Source organism: Leucoraja erinacea, chromosome 9, assembly GCF_028641065.1.
Source record: "Leucoraja erinacea ecotype New England chromosome 9, Leri_hhj_1, whole genome shotgun sequence".
NCBI classification, from domain to species: Eukaryota; Metazoa; Chordata; class Chondrichthyes; order Rajiformes; family Rajidae; genus Leucoraja; species Leucoraja erinaceus.
The window spans coordinates 65,977,117-66,003,295 of record NC_073385.1 but is presented as its reverse complement, the minus strand read 5'-3'; the positions used below and the strand labels follow the sequence as shown (position 1 = coordinate 66,003,295).

Here is a 26,179-nt window from a genome sequence, read left to right as displayed (position 1 = left end):
TAAGGCATTATTAACTTTATTAACAATTATTGCTACAGACAATGGAACTCACCAGGAGGACAGTGAAACCGGTCCAACAATTAGAGTGGGGGAGGGTCAGAGAGAGTGATGAATGTAACAGGGATTAACGTAGGATTAGAGTGATTAATGGTCAGCATGGACTTGGTGGGCCGAAGGGCCTGTTTCCATTCTGCACAGCCGTTCAACTGCAAGGAGGCTTAACTCCAAGCCTACCCGATGGTGCATGGGATATCAAACAGCCGGAGCAGTAAAGCAGTCAGCTTGCAGAGAGCACGGGAGCCCTGCGGACACAACCAGCACTCTGGTTGCTGCTACAGCAACGCTGCAGTCTGTACAAAGCAGTCGGGCTGCCTCGGTGTTTGAAGATGCGCGCCAGTGCATTTGACTGTGCAAGTGTTTCAGAGGTGGGGTTTCCAATGACCGGTTCAGTCCTGGTGCCAGTCGGCAGCGGCCCAGGGGGGGAGGGGAGAGGAGTACTCCCAGTCGGGCCCCTTGTAGCGGAGGGAGTGCAGGTACATCACCAAGTCCTCAGGGGTGGGATCTTTCCTGACTATGCGGCACTCCCCGCACAGCTCGTCCCGCTGGCCCTTGGAGGGTCCCTCCGTCCCTCCGTGCCCCGCTCCGCCCTCCGGCGGGTGAGAGGGATCTACCGCTCCCTGGTCGGGGTCTGGGGGCTGTTCCGGCAGCAGGTCGGGGCACTCCCTCAGCCGGTGCAGCTCCAGCAGTTCCTGCAGCAGCTCCTCGTCCGTCTTGCCAATGTGGCCGTCGGCCCCCCGCCGTGGGCCCCAGGCCCCGCTGTTGTATACGGGGTCGTTGAGGATGGGGTGGCCCAGGAACTGGAGGTGCACGCGGATCTGATGGGTGCGGCCGGTGAGGGGCTGGCAGCGCACCACGCTCGACCTGCCGTTGAAGCTCAGCCTCTGGAAGTCCGTGCGGCAGGGCTTGCCGTTGGGGTGCACCCGACACACCCCCACCTTGTAGGAGACCACCAGGACGGGCTGCACGCAGGTCACCTCACCGGCGGGGAACTCCCCCTCCACCCGGCACACGTACTCCTTCTGTACCTGCAACAAGACGCACACCTTAGCCCAGGACAACCACTCGCTTCCTTCGAGACAACCATGGAGTGCTGATTGTGCACTAGGCGGCGCGGCTCTGGTCAGCAGCGGCCTCTGCAGCCTGTCCGCGTTTTTGTTATTTTTTGTCTGTGTTTTTGTGCAGTTTTTTTGTTATTTTATGTTGGGGGTGTGTGTGTGGGGGGGGGTGGGGGTGGGGGTGGGAGGGGGGGGGGGAACTTTTTGAATCTCTCCCTGCACTGGAGACCCGACCTTTTCTCGTCGGGTCTCGGGTGTCGTTGAGGTCGCAACGAGGAGCGGCCTCCAACAGGAAGAGACCGGGGACTCAGGTGTCGACTCACCGTTGCCGTCGCGGAGCTGGCCGAGTCCGGAGCGGGTGGAGCGGTGGTGGTGCTGCTGCTGCTGCTGCTGCTGCTGCTGCTGCCGGAGAGTCGGAGGCTCCAACGACAGGTCTGTGGACGACGGCACCAGGAGCCCACGGCTCCCTGGGGGGAGACCGCTTTTCGGGGCTTCTGCAACGGCGACTTCTCCCGCCCGAGTTGCGGGGTCGAAGAGCTCCTGGAGCGGGGCCTACATCACTGCCCCGCGCGGCTGGAATGGCCGCGGACTCTGCGAGCGCACACCGGGGGCTCCAACACCAAGACCCGGTGTGCGACCTCGCACCACCCGGCGTGGCTTTAATGGCCGCGGGACAATCGCCATCGCCAGCCGGGGGCTATGACTTTGACTCTGACATCGGGGGGGGGGGGGGGGGGGGGGGGGGGGGGAGAGTGCAGTGGAGAGATAAGTTTATTTGGCCTTCCATCACAGCGATGTGAGGGATGTTTATGTTAAATGTAATTATGTTGTGTCTGGGGTCTATTTGTGTGTAATGTATGGCTGCAGAAACGGCATTTCGTTTGGACCTCCAGGAGTCCAAATGACAATTAAATTGACTCTTGACTCTTGTGGAGGGAGGAACTGCAAACACTGGCTTAAATCAAAGATAGACACAAAATGCTGGAGTAACTCAGCGGGACAGGCAGCGTCTCTGGAGAGAAAGAATGGGTGATGTTTCGGGTTGACCCAAAACATCACCCATTCCTTCTCCCCAGACACACTGCCTGTCCCGCTGAGTTACTCCAGCATTTTGTGTCTAGCTGCAGATTGTGGGATCTGATAAGAAAGTGATGTAGGAATTTCTGGACATTATAAGAAAATCAAGCATGGTAAACATGGAAAATAGGCGCAGGAGTTTGGCCTCTTCGAGCCAGCACCGCTATTCAATATGATCATGGCTGATCATCTAAAAACAGTACCCTGTTCCTGCTTTTTCCCCCATATCCCTTGATTCCGTTAGCTCTATGAACTAAATCTAAATCTCTCTTGAAAACACAAATGTTTTTAATATAATAACCCAAGATCGTTACTTACTGGAGAAGCATGATGGGAAATAAGGCCAATACATTGAAGGTAACACTATGGGAAACCCAGTCAATATCAGAGAAGTTGACTCCCATTAACACTTCCCTATTATTTTTACAGGTATCTGCAATCTCCCAGCACATGTGCTTGTCTAATTCCAGTTGACTATTGGGAGGCCTCTACTACAGTTAGCTGAGGTGTCCCAGGGTTTACTTTAATTTAGACATACAGCTTACAAAAGGTCATGACAAAGTTTGTACGTTCTCCCCATGGGTTTTCTCAGAGATGTTCGGTTTCCTCCCACACTCCAAAGACATGCAGGTCTGTAGGTTAATTGGCTTGGTGTAAATGTAAAATTGTCCTTAAGTGTGTGTAGGATAGTGTTAATGTGTGGGGATCGCTGGTCGGTGTCTCTAAACTAAACGCTACCTGATCATGGGGTCCTTGGTTCTATCAGCACAACCCATGCCAATCCCAATGTCACAGCCAAGAGCAAGCTCAGCTAGAAACACTCCCGCACCATTACCTGTCTCTCTCGGATCTGCTGGTCAATCTTCTTGGACACGTCCAGGGTCTTGGCGAACATGAGGACCCCAGACGTCAGGCGGTCCAGCCGGTGAATGGTGTGCAGCTCGGTCAGATTGTGCTCCTTGCCCAGGATGAAGATGATTGTGTTGTGTCGGTATCGGCCGCAGGGATGCACGGGAATGGAGGCAGGTTTGTCCACCACCACCACTTCCTGGTTCTGGCTCAGGATCCTGAGCGGCTGAGCGGTGACCGGCGGTTCGTGCCTGTGCACCGTATTCCTCATGAAGTCGTTATTCTGGGAGAGTGCAAAGGGAGTGATTTAATGCAGGCAAATACAACTGGGCCAGTCAAACCTCTCCCTCAGTGCTTAAACCCCATGCCCATGACCAATGAGTGGTGGAATCAGCCTGGCTCATCAAAGGGACAGCCCTCCCCACCATCAAAAGCAACTACACAAGGCACTATCTCCAGAAGGCAGCATTTGTCAAAGATCCACAACATCTGGGCCAGGCCCTTATCTCGCTGCTACCATCATTCATTGCGAGAGGATGTGAGTACAGGAGCAAGGAGGTCCTACTGCAGTTGTACAGGGCCCTGGTGAGACCTCACCTGGAGTATTGTGTGCAGTTTTGGTCTCCTAATTGAGGAAGGACATTCTTGCTATTGAGGGAGTGCAGCAGGGAATTATCCAGGTTAATTCCTGGGATGGCAGGACCTACATATGGCGAAAGAACGGATCGACTTGGCTTATATCTGCTGGAATTTAGAAGGATGAGAGGAAACCTTATCTTCTAATTTACTAAAAGTCTGTTCTTGACCGGTTTTGGCGATCTGTGCTGCGATTTCCGAGAGTACGCCGCCACCTACGGCCGTCATTTTTAGCCACCTCGCTCAGAGCCCCCCTCCGCCGCATGTGTGCCGAGGAATTTTCCAGTCGATGAAAAATGACAGAGATATTAATGATTTTACAAAATTCCCCATTCTCTCGGCTGCCCTTGCTGGCGGCAGGGGGGAGGGACTATAAAACCAGGAAGTGGTGTGCCTCATTCAGTCTCTTCAAGATGGAGGAAGGCAGAGGGTCACGTTTCTCTGAGCTGTGAATAACACTGAACACATGTCCACACTACTGTGAGTAAGTACCCCTAATGTGGTTTGAAAATGAAAATATGGTTAAAGTAAAAAAGCACTGCCTGCAAATGGTTGTTTGGGGGGTTTGGGTTGAAATTAAAAGGCATTCTCTCTCTCTCTCCCCTCCTCCCCCCCCCCCTCCTCTACTCTCCCCCACCCTCTTAGCCTTCTCCTTTCCCCCTCCCCCCCCCCCCCTCTCCTCTCCCCCCCCCCCTCTCCTCTCCACCCCCCCCCCCCTCTCTCTCTCCCCTCTTTTTTCTCCCCTCCTCCCCTCCATCCCCTCCCCCCACCGTCCCTCCCCTAAACCCCCCTCCCCTCCACACCCCTTCCCTCCACCCCCCCTGCTCCTCACCTCTCCCCCTCCCCTCACCTCTCCCCCTCACTCCCCCCCTCTCTCCCCCTCACTCTCATCCCCTCTCTCTCTCCTCCCCTCCACCCCCACCTTTCACCCCTCACCCACCCTCCCTCTTCTCCTCCTCTCCTCCCGCCTCTCCCTCTTGCCCCTCTCTCTGTGTCTCTGTCTTTGCCCCTTCTCTCTCTGCCCTAACTCTCTACCCCCCCCCCCTCCAGATGTGACTGCAAGTTGGGGGCTATGCGTCAGTAGATAGGGTGGTTATGGGGTAAAAGGAGCAAATTAATATTTTAATATAATATCAAGGGGGGTAATTAGCGTGAGTGTGGGGGGGGGGGGGGGGAAGTTAGGGTGTATGACGCTGCATGCCGCCTCCCCCCCCACAACCGCACGTTGGGGGAACAGACCCAACGGGTCTGCACTTGGTCTAGCAGAAACATATATTTTTCTTAAGGGATTGGACAGGCTGGATGCAGGAAAAATGTTCCCGATGTTGGGGGGAGTCCAGACCCAGGGGACACAACACTCAATGGCCAGAGGAAAGTGAAGGAGGGCCCTGGTGAACCAACCAGACACAAGCCACAACAACTGAATTATGTTTCCAAGTGTACATTACACACACTCTTGGAAGATTCAAATACATGCGAACATGAGGAGACCTACTGACTACAACCCCTTGCTAACTCCACAGAAACCATGACAAACACATTAGGCATATTAACCACCATGGTCTTTGCAGAACCGTCCTAAACGTTGACGCCATCCTGGGAACCCCTCTTGCAAATACAGGCACCTTCCCGTTGTCCGCCTCCCACATAACTCAAACACCGTCCGGGACCCCACTCCTGTAAATGGTTTCATGGTCCCGTAACCACCCACCACCACCCGCCCACCATAAATGTAGATGCTCTCCCAGGGACCCCCTCCCATGAACGTTGCTGCCCTCTGGAATCCCCCTCCTCCTGTGAACACAAACCTTCCTGGACCCCACAGAGACACAAAATGTTGGAGTAACTAAGCGGGACAGGCAGCATCTCTGGAGAGAAGAATGGGTGACGTTTTGGGTCAAGAAGCACCATCCATTCTTTCTCTCTAGAGATGCTGCCTGTCCCAGTGAGTTACTCCAGCATTTTGTATTTTCCTCCAAGTGAGGTGCAGGACGAGGTGCATTGGGCTGGGCAGGGCAGGGCAGTGCAGTACCTTAAGGACGGTGTCCAGGTCAGCAGGTTCCTCGTTCAGACGTATGCGGCCGGCACTTGCCGCCCGTGTGTAATAGTCGAGAGGTTCCGCCCGGAACTCGTCACTGAAGACTTCGCGCATGGTCTTGCCCACCCAGCGGCCCTTGCAATAGGTCTGGAAGTCAAAGTAGTAGGAAAACACCTTCCGCAGGCCACGTTCAAAGTAATACTCCGTCTCTGCGGGAGAAGCAGGCAGGAACGTCACCAACCAATTCAGTTTATTGTCACGTGTACCGAGGTACAGTGAAAAGCTTTTGTTATGTGCTAACCAGTCAGCGGAAAAACAATACACGATTACAATCGAGCCATTTACTGTGTACAGATAAAGCGCTGCAGCAACTCAGCCTTCTTCCCGCGGCGGCTGCAGGCCCGGCCCGACACCTCCGGCCGCCCCCGGACTGGGACGGGAGGGGACAGCCTAGCAACAACTCAACAGACCTGGGCGCATCATCGACCACGGACAAGCATGATCTCGCTCACTCACCAAAGCATAAAGCAATAAAAATGACAAAATGCATTTAACAGACAATAGACAATAGGTGCAGGAGTAGGCCATTCGGCCCCTCGAGCCAGCACCGCCATTCAATGTCATCATGGCTGATCATCCCCAATCAGTGGGGGTGATCATGGCTGATCATCCCTAATCAGTACTTTTTTTAACAAAGGAATACTAAATACAACTATTTCATAGTTTGAAAGCAGTATCTTACCTAGAAGAATCAAAGCTGGAAGAAAGGGAAGAAATTAAGGTTTAAGAAGGAACTGCAGATGCTGGAAAATTGAAGGTAGACAAAAATGCTGGAGAAACTCAGCGGGTAAGGCAGCATCTATGGAGCGAAGGAAATAGGCAACGTTTCGGGCTGAAACCCTTCTTCAGAAATCTTCTTCATAGGAAATGTTCACTGCTTTCCAGGGTTGTTTGTGCATGGTGATCTTTGACCTGGGCATGCGCAGTCGGAATAACGAACTCGCTTATTCGCGCTGGGCCTGACTGTGGCGGTGGGGGAGGAGGCCCAGGCCAGAGAGGTCTGTGTGGGAATGGGAGGGAGGGGGGAGTTGAAGTGGTTGGCAACCGGGGGATCGGGTAGGGGTTTGGGCTGGGCTGAGCTGGAGCTTTTACCTGCAGTTTTGCGGTGAGTGTGGAAACAATGAGACGAGTTACTGAGCTGCCCCGGCCCGGCCCACTCACCGTTGAAGTGGTCATGACCGAAGCTGGTGTTCTGGTTCTTCTTCCTGGGCGGCGGCACGTAGCGCTCCCCCGCCCGCCCCTTCTTGCTCCGCAGCTTTTTAGTCGGGGGCTGGCCGTCCTCTCGCAGCCCGGGGGAACGCTCCGGCTCCGGCTCCGGCTCCTTCCTCTTGTCACCGCCGGTGACCCCACTCATCCTCGCTGCAAGCAGACGGCTGCGCCGCCACCACCACATGGACGATGCCGCCGACTGCCGGCAGCAACTCGGCTCTCCGGCCAGGAGGTGTCGGTGTCTCTGTTGAGGCCAAAGATACCAGAGGAGTATAGGATCTATGGTTGAGGCCTAATCCACTGCCTGCATTTGTTCCACCTTATTGAGTTAGATTTTTAAAAACTGCCAGAAACAACCCCACTGCCTGCTCTCAGCAAGTGACCGGCATCCAATATCGTTGCCAAAACACTTGGAAACATTCATATTATGGTTTTTTTTAAACTAACCTTGAACCATTCAATAAGATTCAGGATACAGTGATAACACTACAATTACAAGCCCAATGTGAATTGGAGTAACAGCACTTCATATTTTGTTTATGCAGTTTACACGGGGGGTTGCATGTAAGGTCATCAGGTCAAAGGGCGTGAGGAGTAGCTCAATCATTCTGGAGTACAAGGCAGCTTCCGGCATACACTAGTAACACACAAAACGCGTATGTTCTTACGTGTTAGAAACCGCCAAAATTGTCAATATGTGCGCTGTAAAATATTGTGGAAATAGGGGTGACCGTGAGCGAACACTGCCAAAATCACTGCTGCTCACTGACTTGCGAAAGACCAGCGTGCCGGCGGATTGGGGGCAAGTCCCGGCCCATGAACGCCCGGGGCTGGAGTCGGCCTCCAGTCTGAACCCGAGAACCAAGGTGTAAGCGGCCGAAAGAGCACATCCCTCGGGACAGCCCCCACTCTCCCCCCGGAGTCAGCGATGTCCGGCCACGGCCGGCCTCCGACCCGTCTCCCCCTGGGCAGCCGCACTGTGACGGGCTGTGGAGCGGGGCCGCGGGTCCGGGCAGTGGAAATACGGGGCAATAAACCTGGCAGCGTCCCGTCAGCTGCAGCAGAGTTGGGGGCAGTCTGGTCCCTCCGTCCACCCAGAGTCACTGCACCAGCAACGGACCCCGACCCTGACATCGGGGTGATTCACCCCGACCCCCACACCGCAGTGATTCACCCCCTGGACCCCCACCACCACACGGGGTGATTCACAGTGGGCCAGTCTTCTGGGACAGAAGAAGGGCCCACTGTACTGCAGCCATAGTAAGTGCTTACCTGACGTTCGTCGCTTGTACTCCAGAAGACTTTGTGTGGCAACAGTATGGGTCACGGGTCGTGACCCCGACTGCCGTGCAACCTCAATAACCCGGCAGTATGAATATTGACATCTCTAACTTCAAGTAACCCTTGCTTTCCCTCTTTCTACGGCCTCCCACACCCTACTTCTCCGACTAGTTTCACTGTCCCTCTGATTATGTTTACTGATTGTATGCTTCGTTGTCACCTTCCCCTCATCTAACAATGAACCATTCAATATTTCCTTGAACAGTGTCTGCTTTGACCCGTCGTCATTTTCACACCTTACCCTTTCATATCTCTAGTCTCCCTCTCCTCTGACTCTCAGTCTGAAGAAAGGATTCGACCTGAAACATCACCCATTTCTTTTCTCCAGATTCCGGCTGTCCTGCTGAGTCACTCCAGAATTTTGTGTCGATCTTCGGTGTAAACCAGCATCAGCAGTTCCTTCCTACACATAGAAGCCCTTATTTCATAGAAACATAGAAAATGGGTGCAGGAGTAGGCCATTCGGCCCTTTGAGCCAGCACCACCATTCAATATGATCATGGCTGATTATCCGAAATCAGTACCCCATTCCTGCTTTCTCCCCATCATATCATATATTCATATCACATTGTAATTATGCTCCTAAAGCTTACCCCCCCCCCCCCCCCCCCCCCCCCCCCCCCCCCCCCCCCCCCCCCCCCCCCCCCCCCCCCCCCCCCTTAGTCTAGTTCAGTAAAACACTGAGTCAAGCACTGGACAATTAAACTTTACTTTTTGAATGAACAACGAATCCCCTATATGATACCTAAATCACCGCGGGTTCGATCCTTATCTCTGCCGGTCCATGCCCTTCAGCCTCGTGCAAGCAGACACCTCGAAAAGGTCACGCAGCCCCAAGCGCCCTTCCAGAAGATCGACAACGATCCTAGTCGGGGCTACCTTTTATAGGTCAACGAACCCTGAGGTTCTCTCTGCCACTGCCCTGCCTCTGCCTTCTCTCTGCCTCTGCCCTCTCTCTGCCTCTGCCCCTCTCACTCTCTAGCCACGCCTGCGAGTTGGGGGCTATGTGTGAGTGGATAGGGCGGGGGATGGGGTAAAAGGAGCGAATGAATAGTATATCAAGGGGGGTGGTTAATGTGTGTGGGGGAGGTTGCTTCGTGTATGTGATGCCGCAGGTCGCCTACCCCCCCCCCCCCACAACCACGCGTTGAGGTGATGGGACCCAACGGGTCCCACTTGGTCTGGTATCTATTAAGAGTCTGAGCTTAGATGTGTTTGTGTGTGTGTTTGTGTGTTTTTACATCTTCGCTAAAAATCTACGCGCTAATGATGAATTTTTTTATATTCCGGTTGACATTTTTCCCATCGAGTCCAATATCTACTTATCTGAAAATTTCATGCTTTATTATGCTGCAAGTGACCTCACCCCCCACCCTCCCCCGGTTATTCAAAAGATGTAGAAAGAACGAGCAAGTCGGGCTCTGTGTTGGAGCAGCCGAGCTCTCGGGTCTGGTCCTCGGCTCGGGTTCTTGGGACCTCCCTCTCTGCCCCCCTCCCTCTCTGAGTATTGGGACCTATGGGTGAGTGGTGGAGTGTTGCTCCCTTCGTCTCTGCTCACTCTCTCCCCTGTCTCTGCCCTCTCTCTGCCTCTGCGTCTTTATATGCTTCTGTCCACTCTCTGCCCTCTCTCTCCCCTGTCTCTGCCCTCTCTCTGCCTCTGTCTCTGTATATGCTTCTGCCCTCTCTCTGCCTCTGACTGCTTCTGTCTCTGCCCTCTCTATTTCTGCCCCCTCTCTGTTTCTGCCCCCTCTCTGCCTCTGCCCTCTCTCTGCCTCTGCCCTCTCTCTGCCTCTGACTTTGCCTCCTCTCTGCCTCTGCCTTCTCTCTGCCTCTGCCCTCTCTCTCTACCCCCTCCTTCTCCCTCTCTACCCCCCTCCTTCTCCCTCTCTACCGCCCTCCTTCTCCCTCTCTACCCCCTCTACTCCCCTCCTTCTCCCTCTCTACCCCCCTCCTTCTCCCTCTCTACCCACTTCCTTCTCCCTCTCTACTTGTGCCTACAATTTGGGGGCTATCTGAGTGGATCGGGTGGGGGATAGAGAAAAAGGAGTAAATGATTAATATTAATATAATGTCAAGGGGGGTGATTAGTGTGAGGGTGTATGTGGGGTGGTTAGTGTGTGTGTGTGTGTGTGGGGGGGGGGGGGGGTAGTTAGTGTGTCTGTGTGACATCGCAGCTCCCCCCACCGCGTTGAGGTGACGGCCCTCTTGGTCTAGTATCTCTTAATTCCCCGTTAGCTCTAATCCAACTCTCTATTGAATACATCCAGTGAATTGGCTTCCACTGCCTTCAGTGGCAGAGATTTCCAAAAATGCAGAACTCTCTGGGTGAAAAATGTTTTTCCTCATCTCAGTACTAAATGACCCACCCCTTATTCTTAAACTGTGACCCCCTGGTTCTGGACTCCCCCAACATCAGGAACATGTTTCCAGCATCTAGCGTGTCCAATCGCTTAAGAATATTATATGTTTTTTATAAGATTCCCTCCCATCCTAAATTCCAGTGAATATAAGCCGAGCCGACCCATTCTTTCCTCATATGTCAGTCCTGCCATCCCGGGAATTAACCTGGTGAACCTACGCTGCACTCCCTTAATAGCAAGAATGTCCTTCCTCAAATTAGGAGACCAAAACTGCACACAATACTCCAGGTGTGGTCTCACCAGGGCCCTGCATAACTGCAATAGGATCTCATTGCACCTATACTCAAATCCTCTCGATATGAAAGCGAACATACCATTAGATTTCTTCACTGCCCGCTTTACTTTCAGTGACTGATGTATAAGCACATCCAGGCCTCGTTGCACCCCCCCCCCTTCCTAATCTGACACCATTCAGATAGTAATTTGCCTCCTTGTCCTTACCACCAAAGTGGATAACCTCTCATTTATCCACATTATCCTGCATCTGCCCACTCACCCAACCTATCCAAGTCACCGTGCTCCTCATAGCATCCTCGCAGCTCACACTGCCACCCAGCTCCTCCGGTTTCTTTTATGTGGGGGGAGGGGGAGGGGGGAAACATTTTTTTCAGTTTCTTGCCTTGCCGGAAACACGATTGGTCGCTCTGCCATTGATGGAGCTGGAGGCCTCCTCGCACTGACCTTGAGCGCTCCCGCAGGGCATGGACTTAACATCGGAGTCGATCCCTTGCCTGGGATCGCTCCGACCGTGGCCTGCGGACTTTACCATCGAGTTCGTAGTCTCGGGAGAGGCTAGTCTGGAACTCCAACGAACACAGAGGCTCGGGCAGCCCCGGCGGAGTTGCTGACATCCCCCCCCCCGATGCAGGAGGGCCCACCACCGGCTGCGAGAGTCAAGATCGTCCCGTCAACGGAAGGCTCGAGGCTCCTGGACTGCTGGAGAGCAAAGGGAAGAGATTGAACTTTTTTTCGCCTTCCATCACAGTGTGGAATGTGGAGGAGTCACTGTGGTGGATGTTCATGTTAAAATGTATTTTGTGTGTTCCGTTGCTTTTTATTTGTATGACTGACTTGGAAAATGAAATTCCTCGTATGTGGCAAAACATACTTGGCTAATAAAGAATTATTGTGATTGTCATCCGCAAACTTGGAGATGTTACATTTAATTCCTTTGTCTAAATCGTTAATATATATATATATTGTAAATAACTGGGGTCCCAGCACTGAGCCTTGCGGTATCCCACTAGTCACTGCCTGCAATTCTGAAAAGGATCTGCCAATTCCTACTATTTGCTTCCTGTTTGCCAACCAGTTCTCTATCCATGTCAATAACCTAACCCCAATATCATGTGCTCTAATTTTGCCCACTAATCTCTTGGGACCTTGTCAAAGGCCTTTTGAAAGTCCAGATACACCACATGCACTGGGATCAAGGAAAGAGCGTTCACGTCACCGCCCTGTTTCCACCTGTTTCCACCACCACGCACAAGACAGACACCATTGTGTGCAGATGTCGAGAAGTGTGTTTAGCTCTGGCTGAACAACGTCTAATCTTGTGTGGACTTGATAAGAAGAAGAATACATCCACTGGCTCTTCCTTATCCATTCTACTTGTTACATCCTCAAAAAACTCCAGAGGATCAGTCAAGCATGATTTCCCCTTCCTAGATCCATACTGTCTGACCGATTCTGTCACTGCTTTCCAAATGCGCCGCTATTCTTTAATAATCGACCCAAGCATCTTCCCCACTACCAATGTCAGGCGAACTGATCCATAATTCCCTGTTTTATCTCTCCCTCCTTCCTTAAAAATTGGCTAACCTCCAGTCCACAGGAACTGACCCAGAGTCTATAGAACATTGGAAAATGACCACCAATGCATCCTTGATTTCTAAGGCCACCTCCTCGAGTTGCAGACCAACAGGCCCTGGGGATTAAGTGAATTTCTTTCAGTTCCTCCCTCATGCTAGATCCACAGTCCCCTAGTCTGGGAGATTGTTTGTGTCTTCCTTAGTTCAGACAGAACCAAAGTACTTGTTTAACTGGTCTGCCATGTCCTTGTTTCCCATTATAAATTCACCTGTTTCTAACTGTAAGGGACCTACATTTGCCTTCACTAATCTTTTCCTCTTCACATATCTAAAGAAGCTTTTACAGTCAGTTTTTATATTCTCCGCAAGCTTTTTTTCATGCTCTTATTTTCCCCTCTGTTGAGTTCTAAATTTCTCCCAGTCCTCTGGTTTGCCGCTTCCTTGGATTTAACACTATCCTTAATTTTTCTTGTTAGCCACGGTTGAGCCGCCTTCCCCGTTTTATTTTTACGCCAGACAGGGATGAACAATTGTTGTAATTCATCCATGCAATCTTTAATCTTTGCCATTGCATATCCAACGTCAACCCTTTAAGTATCATTTGCCAGTCTATCCAAGCCAATTCCCGTCTCATACCATCAAAGTTACCTTTCTTTAAGTTATGACCCTAGTCTCTGTATTAACCGTGTCACTCTCCATCCTAATGCAGAATTCCACCATATTATGGTCACTGTTACCCAAGGGGCTTTGCACAACAAGATCACTAACTAATCCTTCCTCATTACACAATAAGGATAGCCTTCCCTCCAGTTGGTTCCTCTACATATTGGCTGAGAAAATCATCCCGTATGCACACCAGGAAATCCTCCTCCTCAGTGGTGCTATCAATTTGGTGGGCCGAATCTATATGTAGATTAAAGTCACCCATGATAACTGCTACCTTTGCTACACGCATCCTTAATTTCCTGTTTGATGCTATCCAAACCTCACTACTGCTTCTTCTTGCATATGGCGTGAACAGCCTAAAGTTGTAGGACAACTTGTTCTATTTGATCTTATTGATTGTGCACGCCGGGTTGATTGCATTCGTTGAAACAGGGCGGAGCACGTGAAGGTTGCAATCTCCCACCCCTCACTACTGCCGTTTGGTGGTCTGTACACAACTCCAACAAGCGTTTTCTGCCCTCGACTATTTTGCAGTTCTACCTGTACCGATTCTACAGCATCCAAGCTAATGTCACTCCTTACGAGCATTAATCTCCTCTTTAACCAGCAATGCCACCCCACCTCCTCTTCCTTTCTGTCTATCCTTCCTGAATATTGAATACCCTGCATGTTTAGCTCCCAGCCTTGGTCATCCTGGAGCTATGTCTCTGTAATCCCAACTATATCATATCCCTTAACTACTAACTGCACATTCAATTAATCCACCTTATTTCGAATGCTCCTTGCAGTAAGGCAACAAGCTTTCAGGTTAGTTTTTCTTATCTGCCTTCTACCTTTTGCTTCTGTCCTCTTTTTATGTCCCTGTGTCTCCTTGCATTGGTTCCCACCCCCCTGCCCTGTTAGTTTAAACGTGACCATTCCTACACTCTCTTTCCCGTTAACTGCAAGAATACGTTTCCACGCTGTTGACCCCACCCCCACAACCCTGCCACTTTTTAATTTAAACCCACCCGTGTAGCACTAGCAAACCTGCCTGCCAGAATGTTGGTTCCCCTCCAATTAAGGTGCAACCCGTCCCTTTTGTACAGGTTACCCTGCCCCAGAAGAGATTGTAGTGATCTAGAAATCTAAATCCCTGCCCCCTGCACTAACTCCTCAGCCACACATTCAGCTCCCTTATCTCCCTGTTCCTACCCTCACTAGCAAGAGGTACTGGAAGCAACCCAAGGTATCTATCACTCAGGGGGGTAGCTGCACAGAAGTGGCAGGAAGGCAGATATAGATATGTAGTATGATGGGGCTTGATCTGATACGTCACCCATTCCTTCTCTCCAGAGATGCTGCTTGTCCCGTTGAGTTACTCCAACATTTTGTGTCTAGTCTAGATATGTAGAAGGCAGGGTCAATGAGGATGCACAAAGTTGATCAGAAAATGCTTCATGCTATGGGGATTGGTTGGATATGTGTCTAATAATGTCCATGAGTTCCTCATGTCATTAAGTTGTGGCTTGTGACATTAGAGGAGTTAATATGCGGGACAAACCAGTCGTTGAATTATTACAGCACAGAAGCAAGTGGTTTGAGGCACAGACAGGGTAAACAGCCAGAACCTTTTTGCCTAGCGTGGAAATATCAAAGACTCAAGGGCATTGCTTTAAGGTGAGAGGGGCAAAATTTAAAAGAGACGTGTGAAGCAACAGAGGAGAATGGATGCCTGGAACACACTGCCAAGGGTGGTGGTGAAGGCAGATAAGAGTGGTATTTAAGGGGATTTTGAATATACACACTGATATGCAGGGAAATGAATCGTGTGCAGGCAGAGAAAATTAGTTTATCTTGGCATCACGTTAAGCACAGGCAGTGTAGGCAGAAGGGCCTGTCCCTGTGCTGTACTGTACTATGTTTGACCTACTTTGTCCACACCATCCATTGTACCCAACTACACTAATCCCATTTAACTGCAATAGGTCCCGCATGCTTCCTCTACTTCCTAAGAAGGCTTAGAAGTTCAGCATGTCCCCAACAATTCTCACCAACTTCTACAGATGCGCCGTAGAAAGTATTTTATCAGGATGCATCACAGCATGGATTGGGAACAGCTCCATCCAAGACAAGAAATTGCAGAGAATTGTGGACGCAGCCCAGACCATCACACAAACCAACCTCCATTCCATTGACTTCCAACCTCACACTGCCTCGGCAAGCAGCATAATCAAGGACGTGTCGCACCCTGGCCACTCTCTCTTCTCCCCACTCCCATCAGGCAAAAGGTATAGAAGTGTGAAAACGCACACCTCCAGATTCAGGACCAGTTTCTTCCCAGCTGTTATCAGGCAACTGAAACATCCTACCACAACCAGAGAACAGTGCTGAACCACCATTTACCTCATTGGTGAACCTCGGACTATCTGTGATTGGACTTTACTGACTTTATCTTGCACTAAACGTTATTTTTCACATTATCCCTTTATCATGTCTCCGTACACTGAATGGCTCGATTGTATTCATGCATTGTCTTTCCGCTGACTGGTTAGCACACAACAAAAGCTTTTCACTGTACCTTGGTACAGGTACACATAACAATAAACTAAGGTAAACTATGCTATAGCAATTTAAATACTTGTCTAAATGCTACTTAGCCATTGAGAGAGTCTCTGCCCACCATCTCAGGCAGTGGATTCTACATTCCAACCACCCTCTGTGGGGAAAAAAACATTTCAGATCCCCGCCAAGCCTTCTATTTCTCACTTTAAACTGCACTATTGTTTTAGACACACCCGCGATGATGAAAAGATTTTATCTCTCCCCTCATTATTTTGTATACCTCTATCAGGTCATCCCTCCGCTCACTCGGGGGGAAATCAACCCAGATAAGGGAAACATTATTACTTTATATATTACTTTAGTCTGTAATAAATGATTAGATTTGATCAATATATAGGCCATGGGGGACTAATACAATTCAACCACTCCTGAACAAGTTTAGCAGATTAAAGAATGGCTGCATTGGTTAAAGGGGGAGTTGCGGAAGAATATTTTGCTCAGTTCAACGTAAAATTGAGTTAAGCTAACAGCCAGCCAGAAATAATTTAATTGTACCTGGTGTGATTGTGATGCAGACTTCCATTCCATAGAACTAATCTTTCTCCTTTTGAAAAACACCATGAAGTTGTGTTGCAATGTAGTATTGCCCATCTTGGCACCAATGCTATTATCGGTAAAGAAATAGACAAAAATACACCAAATAAACACTGGTGCACCCTTGGCACACGGGTCTTTTATTGCTGTTAGTTCTGTACAGAGGTGAAATCAGAGCAATTAAACTGCTCAAGGGATCATTCTAAAGTAGTGAGCGATTCATGCAATTCTCATCCCTTCTCTCTGAAATGCATAGTTTAACGCAAGCTGCCTCATGCATCTAGAAAACGTATAGCACTGGTATTCCAGTAAACAAAAATCAAACAACACATTTAGACAGCGGGATGTTTTATAGACCCAGCAAAGCACAGCTTTTATTGAACTGAGCATCTGAGGACTGAGGCAGTGTGCTGCAATGTAGCAATTAGCATCTACCATCTTGAATCAGGCACTGTGCATGTGGTTTGTACCAAGAGCCAGCTGACATCCAGTCACAGTTTACTCTCGGCCCTGTGGTGACGTTTTGTTCTCAGCAAGTACCAGGTTACTCAATAGTGAAACTTCCTATCCTAAATTTAGAACAGATCAACTTACATTGTAATTCAGTCAGCTAACCTCACCCATGTGTTTGAAATTACATCAGCTAATAACTCGAGGATGTTTAAAAATCATAAAATTGCACATTTTTCTTATAAAGCTTGATTTGGACTAATTACATATGCGTGTTTTAATATCTGGAAAATGATAGAGGCACTTCTAAATGCATTTCCTTAAAACTATATCCGGGGTAGCTCTATACCTGCAGTTAAGACAGAAAACATCCAGGAAACTATTGGCTCCGCGTCAGGGCAAGGAATAAAAATGCTGAAATATTCATTCACACTAAAGGAAAAAAAAAAATGAAGTCAGTGAAAAAAGATAAAACTGCTGATACTGGAAATCTAAAATAAAAACAAAAAATGCCGGAAAAACTCAGCAGGTGAGAGAAATATTAACTGTAGACAAAAGTGCTGGAGAAACTCAGCGGGTGCAGTAGCAGCATCTATGGAGCGAAGGAAATAGGCAACGTTTCGGGCCGAAACCCTTCTTCAGACTATTAACTCTTCAAGAGATGTAGCCTGAGTATTTCCAGCATTTTCTGTTTTTAACGTGAATACTCAGCAAGAATTAAAAGCTGAAATCTTCCTTGGCCTACGTTTCTATATTCCGTAGAGATATAACAGAGTGGACACGGCAATATGTGATTTATTTATATTTCTAAATTATCTTTGATAGTCTGAATAAATGGATAAAGAGACAAGTGACAAAATTAATGGTTTAGCTGCATCCCAGACATGGTAGACAGTGGCTACTCAGATTAGATGACTAAAGGATCAGTATTTGGGCTACTGAGCTACAGACATTTATACTCCAGAACTGAGAAAAATTTCTACTTTTGCAGATACTAAGGGCACTGAGAATTTGTTATTTAATGTTAGCAAGGAAAATTTACATATCAAAAATAAGGGGGTAAAAATGGGACAGAGCTCAAAATTTGAGTACATAGTTTTGAAAGTGACCAAAAGCACTAAGAGTTTATTTGGAAAGCGAGTACCATGTAGAAGGCTACACTGAATAGGAAAAAAAGCAGCAGAGGCAACAAAGAACATTTGCAAAATGAGCTTATACTGATCAGGAGCAGCAGAACAGTCAGTGTCTCTATTGTTGGAAAGGGAAGACTGAAAATGTGCCCAAATATTGAACGATTTTGTTGGAGATGGCTCCACAAGTGAAGAAGTGCAGTGGCCATCATTATAACGCCAACCAGTGAGCAGTGAACTGACACTAAATGGAAGAATCAAAAGCCACGTCAGCAGGAGAGAGAGCAACAGAAGCGCACCTCCACACACCTCTGTTGCAAGTCTGTCAACGGCTGCAAGTCAGGGAGAAGGAAGATATTGGTGTTCACCCAATTTGGTTAGACAAAACAATGATCATTGCACAGACTGACTGGAGGGAGGTGCTGGTAAAATGATGGGAACACACAGAGCCAGTGCCCGAGTCAAGGCAGGTGCTGCTATCTTGCTTCAGCTTCACCATCTCAATGCCTCATCACAGCTTCCGAAGCACAATCAGCTTTGCTGGCTGAACAACAACAAACAGGATGGTACATCTGCCATATATTTTAATTCCTATTGCTCAGTGTCTGTTATGCATAATTAAACAGTGGGCAGATTTCATTACAGACTTGGTTATCATATATGGTACGTTTGCGAACATGCATATTTGAAGAAGCGGCCTCCTTAGGACCAGTTTCTGGTGATTGGTTCAAGGTCCTGGCAGCATCCAGTTGTCTGCACACAAGTCCACATGGTGGCAACCCCCGAACACAATGTAACAGAGGACGGACCATGCGAAACTGGGAACATCTGGCCTGTGGAGGAGTGTTTAGAGTCTGTACGAAGTGTGCTGCATGCAGGACTGAGATTCTTGGGATTGCTTGCTTTGGGTTGTATCCAGTTGGCCATTTTCCCCCATTTGTCCATTTTCAGAAGTGCTTGGATGCTGCAAATCTGAGATTGGCTTTTCCCGACTTCCTCTGGGAGTTGGAGTGATGGTTGCCAAGAACCGGCCAAGCATTCAGATCCTTGACAGTCACAGATATTGCTGCTGGACTCTCACCAGCCAAGTATAGAGATATCCTGATCCCCCTAACTTCAAGGTGTGCAGGACTACAGTTTAGCCAGTACTAGAATTAACTAGGTTGAGGTCCGTTTGGTCATTCTTCAACCAGTTCTCTCCAAGGCCTTCTATACCGCACAGCATCACTAACACACATACAACGGTTATTGCTACTAATGGCAGATACCCTAAAATCATATGGCTTTATTTGCATTTTAATGTGACTATAATTTGTGCTAAGAGTTCCATCTGCGGTTGAAACCCAGGAGGTATTTAAAAATCTTATCCAAAGCAGAATAATTTTGCAAAGCACTACTTAAAAAAAAATGAATAGGGACAGTTATATTATAATCTGACCTGTGAAGTTAGTCTCAGTTAACATGGAGGATAACTAGCAAAGCCTCCTGATGCTCAATAAATGGCACTGAACTCCACCCTCATCACAAGGGGTTACAGGCAAACTGTGACGATCAACTGTTTGTGTTTGCACGCTGCTGCTTTGTGGCACGATCACCGGTTTCAGCTTCACCCCAAACCAAACTTGCTTTTGCAAATCAGACCGAGGCTGATTTCAAAGCAAAGTTCTTTCCCTGGTGAGTCTCATTGAAGCCAGCATCATGTCACAAATCCCCCAAGCTGCAGTTTCGGTGGAAGGGAACGACGCGGAACCGACAATGGGACTGCAGCGTGAATACCGCTGCACATTGTAATATGAATTCTACTTCTCACGGGCCTCGGAGCAACCCGATGAGTAGATGAAAGATAATGTGATGCTTAAACCTCCCTCATCAAACCCTCTCCACCCCACACTCTATGCAAACAAGCCACCAGCTGAAAGAGGATGCAATTTTTAGATTTCTAACGCATCCATTTTTGATCAGTTATTGGTCTCATTTTCAGAAGCTAATTGTTCACATCTGCAACACTCATCACTTTGTTCATGGAATGGGAGACTGGATGTTCACTTGCTGAGTTAGACACTCCCACCAACACCCCTACATCTGAATGAAGAATCAATGCCTTCCCCAAAGCAAGCAGTGGGCCATCTAAAGCATCGATGCTCACTGCAAAGCCAAAGCTGAATAGATGGAGAGGCTGGGAGCACGGGGTCTGAGACCGACCCTGAAATCCCTCAAACCAGTCTGCTGTTTAAACCTGAATCTTGATTAGTTCATTAAGCTACACCCCATTAAAAGAAAATATTTTCAGTTAAACTGCTCACGGCAAGCTCTGCTAACCTCATGCACTGCCTCTAAAGTTTGGCACTACAGCTGCTACTGAAGCACTAAAGTGGCGTGGAACTATACATCTCCAAATGGAAGACATTGGTGATTTTGTTGTTCTGTTTTTTCTTAAAAAACTTGTCGTGATACTTCTTTTCACGTTATAATATTGCACAGCCCGAACTTTTACCTAATTGAATAGTAAAAATTAAAAAATAAATGCAAGTATGAAATCTAAAAATTAGGGGCGGGGGATTGGCAGGGGAAGGGCAGCACTCTATTCTACCAACACTGCGCTATGTACAACAGCCCAAGTCCTCTCCAGTCCCAACACGACTACTATAGCTATCAAAGGGCTTGAAATCAACATGGACCAGTTCCAGGAAAGCTCATCTAAAGAAGCTGAAATTGGCATGAAGCAGACTAGTCAGACAACCCACGTTTGTGCCTATGCCCAGCTCTCAAAATAAAGAGCTGGCTTCAAACTCTGGAGCAATTAAATCCTGTTTGCACGTGATCAAGAAATGTTTTACATGTAATTTTTACCCGCTGTGGATCAGGGATTTACATTGAGTAATGGGCTTGATGTGGTGTTTGGACACACAATGGGGGTCACTGCCCATGTTAAACACTGCAATCCATGATGGTGCGCATTGACCATAGCAGGTATCTCACACTGCTCAGCCTGTCAGCAGAAGTCTACAGCTCGTGGTACTGAACATGTCCCACATAACTGTCTTGATTCTGGATGCTGCAAATGGGAGAACTCAAAGGGAAGGCACAGATTTCCTTCAAGAATTCAGAAATTCTTCATGCATTCTTCAAAAACTCATGAGATATCTTGGTCTGGTTGGTGTTCCTCCTTCCCTGTACACTCATAGCTTTACCCAGGCCACATTTACAACTGCGGCGCTAACCCTTCCCAGATCCAGCTGTAACTGATATGCAGAATGAACGACTATCGTGGTGTGCCGAGGGGGCTGGAGATGCAGGACTCCACAGAACACAAGGTGAGGTCTGACATCCAACACAGATATAACCCTTGGCACCCAACCAGCTGTCCATTCAGGGGCAGTCTGCAGAAAACACTGCAAACACACAGTCTGTACCCAAAATGGCACAGCTGGCATTTTGGGCAACAACTTACAGGCAGCCCTGATGCGTACTTTCAGCATTTTTTAGTGGATTGTTTTCTGGGGTGTGGGAGGGATTGATGATAGCAGTGATTATTTTTGCATCTTATAATTTTTACATTTACATCTAATAATAATGGGACAGTTCAATGGGTGGAGGGAGATTAGGTACCAGGTCATCTTTTTTTTTTAAATTCATAGGCTTGCCTGCACCTGATGCTGCTTAAACACAATCTCGATCAGCAGTCAGGTGCCTGCAAGTCTGTGAGCTGGGGTTTCCCCAAAAAGAAAGTGGTCATCAGAGTAAATTGAGCACCAGGCGGGGCAAGAGCCAGCAGTTAAATATAAAATAGACCTTGTTTCAGATGCGTATTGCGAGAAAATATGGTTGCCAATTGTGCCATGGTAAATAGCGATGCAGAGCAGCAATACTGTGGCGAGCAAGCTGCTGGGCACCGCATCTTGTGACGCGGAATGCACACTAGGTTTGCCACATGCCGAGGCAAGAACATAACTGTGGGTTTTCTATATGAGTATTAGCATGATGATGAAATGACTTGAATTAAAATTCCATAGTGCCATAAATGGCACCTCAATAACAATTCAATCCAAGCCGAGAAGGCCATTCCTCAGCATCAGACACTGCGGTATGGCAGGGGGCTTTGATCTGCCTCTTGCATCCTTCAAACTGCATGTTGACATGAGAATCTGGGCAGTTCCATTTATGCAAGAAGGAACTTAGCAACTAGCATGGTGCTGGATCTCACAGGTACAGAGAGTGAGGAACTTCAAGCAGCAGCCTGGCGGTTTGTTTGAACAGTAACTCAGGGGAAAGGGTGGAACCGTGAGGTGGCAGTAGGTCTCAGTGCAGCGAAGAGATTAGCGGTTAGCATCACTTCATCATTTCTCACCGATGGTGATCAGGCAGAGAGCTGTGGCCAAGAACAGCTGCTAATCCAGGCCTTTTCAAATTGCACGGTTTCTTACAACAAAAAGAGGGAGAGGACAGGTTGATGCAACTTCTTTCTGACATGGTTTTTTTCTGCAGTGAATGGGTTTGGAATGCAGATCTCAAACTTCTGTTCCAACCATAGCAGGGATTCAAGAACCTGGATTTACAAGCAAACAAAAAGGATAAATAATCAGTAATGAATTCAGCACCACTTCTGTTCATTTGAGCTGCATGGAAACATAAAGATGGTTAGGGCACGGATCAAATTGTCAAGGGGATTTGAGGGTGAAGATGAGGGGATTTGGGAATAGGGCTAAAGGAGAGAGATGTGGAGATTGCATCAGGAGTGGGGGGCAAGATGTTTAAGAAGGAACCGCAGATGCTGGAAAATCGAAGGTACACAAAAATGCTGGAAAAACTCAGCGGCAAAATGATTGGGTGGGGGCTACATACTAAAGCGAGGAGGAGTGGAGGACAAGGAGGCGAGGGTATCAGGGAGATGAGGGACAGCGGGTCCAGACGGGGTGTCGGGCAGTGGAAGGGGTCAATAGGTAAGGGGGTTATAAGGCGGAGTGGTTAAGGGGTGGGTGGGGTATCAGCGGGCGGGTGTGGCAGTGGAGGTAGGGAATGAGGGGATGGTGTGGGAGGGTGGATGCAGTCAGGTTCGGAGTGAGCAGGTGACAAGGGCGATGGGGGGCAGAAGGTCAAGGTGGAGGGGGTCAGGGTTGAAGGTCATGGTGGAGGGTCTGGGAACAGGGTTGAAGGTCAGGGTGGAGGAGGCTAGGGGTCAGGGTGGGTGGGGGTCAGGGTGGAGGAGGCTAGGGGTCAGGGTGAAGGGAGTCAGGTGTAGAGGGTCAAGGTGGGGGCGGGCGGGGGCTGAATGTCAAGGTGGAGGGGGGTCAGGGTGTAGGGGTTCATGGTGGGGGCGGGCAGGGTTGAAGGTCAGGGTGGTCAGGGGGGGTAATGGTGGGGTTGAAGGTCATGGATGGAGGGGGCTATGGGTCAGGGTGAAGGGAGTCGGGTGGAGAGGGTGTAGGGGTTCATGGTGGGGGGGCGGGCAGGGTTGAAGGTCAGGGTGGGCGGGGTAATGGTGGGGTTGAAGGTCAGGATGGAGGGGGCTATGGGTCAGGGTGAAGGGGGTCAGGGTGGGGACGGGCAGGGTTGAAGGTCAGGGTGAGGGGATCAGGTGGAGAGGGTCAGATGGAGAGGGTCAGGGTGGGGGCGGGCAGGGTTGAAGGTCAGGGTGGAGGGGGTAATGGTGGGGTTGAAGGTCAGGATGGAGGGGGCTAGGGGTTAGGATGGAGGGGGGTCAGACGACGAGGGGGTGAACTGAATGTCGCCGCGCGGAAGTTGCCCGCGGTCGCGGCCCGTCGCAGCGCGGAAGCCGACCCTCACCGGCCGCCACTGGTGTCTCCCCCGCCGTCCACCCCGGGACCTGCTGCCTTCCCTCGCCGCCCATTCCTCCGCTGCTCGGGTCGGGCTGGGCCGCGCCTTCAGCTGCCTCTTTCTTCCGCGCTCCCCCTGGCCGCCATCTTCACCTCCGCTCAACCCGCCCCGGGGGCGCCTGCGCGCCGCCTGCGCTGCCATTGGTCACGACCCACGTCAGTCAGCCGTCCCACCTCGCTGCCATTGGTCGGCACTCCCCGCCCCTGCATCCCATTGGGCAGACCGGCCGCCCATCACCCGCCCCGCCTGCGGGCGGTGTAGCCATTGGTCCGGCGGTGGAGGTCCCGCCCCGCGCCCTCTTGTTGTCCAACCGTCGCCCCGACGCGGCCCCGGGCGGAGCCTGGAGCCCGGGGCCTGGAGTCTGGAGCCCACAGCCCGGAGCACGGGGCCTGGAGCCCACAACACGGAGCCCGGAGCACGGGGCCTGGAGCCCACAACACGGAGCCCGGAGCCTGGAGCCCACAACCCACAACACGGAGCCCGGAGCCTGGAGCCCACAACCCACAACACGGAGCCCGGAGCCTGGAGCCCGCAACACGGAGCCCACACAACCCACAACACGGAGCCCGGAGCCTGGAGCCCGCAACACGGAGCCCACAACCCACAACACGGAGCCCGGAGCCTGGAGCCCACAACCCACAACACGGAGCCCGGAGCCTGGAGCCCGCAACACGGAGCCCGGAGCCTGGAGCCCGCAACCCACAACACGGAGCCCGGAGCCCACAGCCTGGAGCCCGGAGCCCACAGCTCGGGGCCTGGAGCACGGAGCCTGGAGCCTGGAGCCCGGAGCCCAGAACACGGAGCCCGGAGCCCCCAGCCCACAGCCCGGAGCCCGGAGCCGGGAGCCCGGAGCCTGGAGCACGGGGCCCACAGCCCGGAGCCCGGAGCCCACAGCCTGGAGCACGGAGCCTGGAGCCCAGAGCCCGGAGCCTGGAGCACGGGGCCTGGAGCCCGGAGCCCACAGCACGGAGCCTGGAGCCCAGAGCCCGGAGCCCGCAACCCACAACACGGAGCCCGGAGCCCGGAGCCCAGAGCCCGGAGCCCGGAGCCCACAGCCCGGAGCCTGGAGTCTGGAGCCTGGAGCCCGGGGCCTGGAGTCTGGAGCCCGGGGCCTGGAGTCCAGAACACAGGAGTCTGGAGCCCGGGGCCTGGAGTCTGGAGCCCGGGGCCTGGAGCCCGGAGCTGGAGCCCACAGCCTGGAGCCTGGAGCCCGGGGCCTGGAGTCCAGAACACGGAGCCTGGAGCCCGGAGCCTGGAGCCCACAGCCCACAGCCCACAGCTCGGAGCCCGCACACTCTCGCCTGCTCCAGGGGGTCAGGCATCCTTCACGTCTCATCTGAACCTCTCTAGACTCTTACTTATGAGTAAGCGAGTGAGTGAATGAATTAATAAGGAATGAATGAGTGAATGTATGAATGAATTTATTCACATTATAAAATGGTGCAATTAAATTAATTAAAGTCCATACAGATAGATTTTCATAATTCAGACTTGAATCTTACCTTTCTGTTAGAGTTGATTCATGGGGGCCTTCTTTGTGTTCCAGCACATCAGCAGGGACTTTGAAGGCTTTCTTGCACTTTAATCCACTTCGCAGCACTTTCTTCAGCCTTTTTTATGCTTTTCTGTTGGCAGAGGTGCATTGTGCAGCGATTCTTGCAGCCTACCCAGTGCTAGACCAAAGATAATTCAGAGCAGTAAAAAACACAGTGGGGCATCCATCTTGTACAAACTGGAAGAAAAACTTTATTTACACACTTGCTCACACATCAATTACAGTACCTCTCATTGGCTGTCAGTAACAGCAGTTACTATTGGCTGCTATCATTGTCAGTCATTCACCACCTGCATCAAGATTGTCTGAGTAACAATACAACATTAAGATTAACTTCTTTACAATTGAGAGCATATTTTCATATATGTCAACACCCCCACTTGCTCTCGCATTGTTATCTTAACTCAAAATAAAACATCCTAAGATTTTCTACCTTACATCATGTAGACTTTTACATACATGGTTACTCTCCAAACATAAACTTTGCAAACTCCATCAACTTAAATTTTGTTGCAGGTTTTGTCATCACATCTGCTACCATCTGGTCTGTTGGGCAATACTCGTAATCTATTGGTGCATGTATGTAGGCAGTTTTGACATCCATCTGATGTAAAATCAGGTTTTCCTGTGCTGCTTTTTGCATCATCACTCTGATACTGGTCAGGTTAGCAGTAGGAGAAAATGTCTCCTCATAGTCTACACCCAATATTTGACTGTATCCTTTGGCTACATACCGTGCCTTGTATTTATCAGATCCATCCTCATTGTTCTTGATTGCATATACCCATCTACCCCCCACTGCTTTCTTACCCTCAGGCAAGTTGGTTAGGGTAAATGTGTCATTTTCTC

At 50.1% G+C, this 26,179-nt stretch overlaps 1 protein-coding gene across 4 annotated transcripts; it reads right to left on the bottom strand.

Moving 5' to 3' along the window:
- Positions 1 to 25,494, bottom strand: rpusd2 (RNA pseudouridine synthase domain containing 2). Of its 4 annotated transcripts, none has more exons than XM_055641074.1 (7): positions 25,278 to 25,494; positions 22,289 to 22,486; positions 16,322 to 16,430; positions 6,868 to 7,228; positions 5,710 to 5,924; positions 3,028 to 3,324; positions 1 to 1,085 (listed from the first exon to the last, which is right to left on the bottom strand). In XM_055641074.1, the coding sequence occupies exons 2-7, from the start codon at positions 22,408 to 22,410 to the stop codon at positions 447 to 449; spliced, it is 1,743 nt and encodes a 580-aa protein (XP_055497049.1). In that variant the 5' UTR covers positions 22,411 to 22,486; positions 25,278 to 25,494; the 3' UTR covers positions 1 to 446. The 4 variants fall into 4 exon arrangements, with proteins under 4 accessions (XP_055497049.1, XP_055497048.1, XP_055497050.1 ...); XM_055641073.1 differs by lacking the exon at positions 25,278 to 25,494 and adding an exon at positions 23,725 to 23,904; XM_055641075.1 differs by lacking the exon at positions 25,278 to 25,494 and adding an exon at positions 23,725 to 23,904 and having other exon boundaries at positions 6,937 to 7,228.
- Positions 25,495 to 26,179: the final 685 nt, after the last annotated feature.

Excerpts from the sequence above, each read along its gene's own strand:
- rpusd2 (XM_055641074.1), bottom strand. The coding sequence starts at position 22,410 with ATGTCAGAAAGAAGTTGCATCAACCTGTCCTCTCCCTCTTTTTGTTGT. Across the intron at positions 16,431-22,288 it reads TCTCTGCCTGATCACCATCG|CATTGGTGCCAAGATGGGCA; the intron begins GTGAGAAATGAT and ends TACCGATAATAG. Across the intron at positions 5,925-6,867 it reads CACTCACCGCAAAACTGCAG|AGACGGAGTATTACTTTGAA; the intron begins GTAAAAGCTCCA and ends CTTCTCCCGCAG.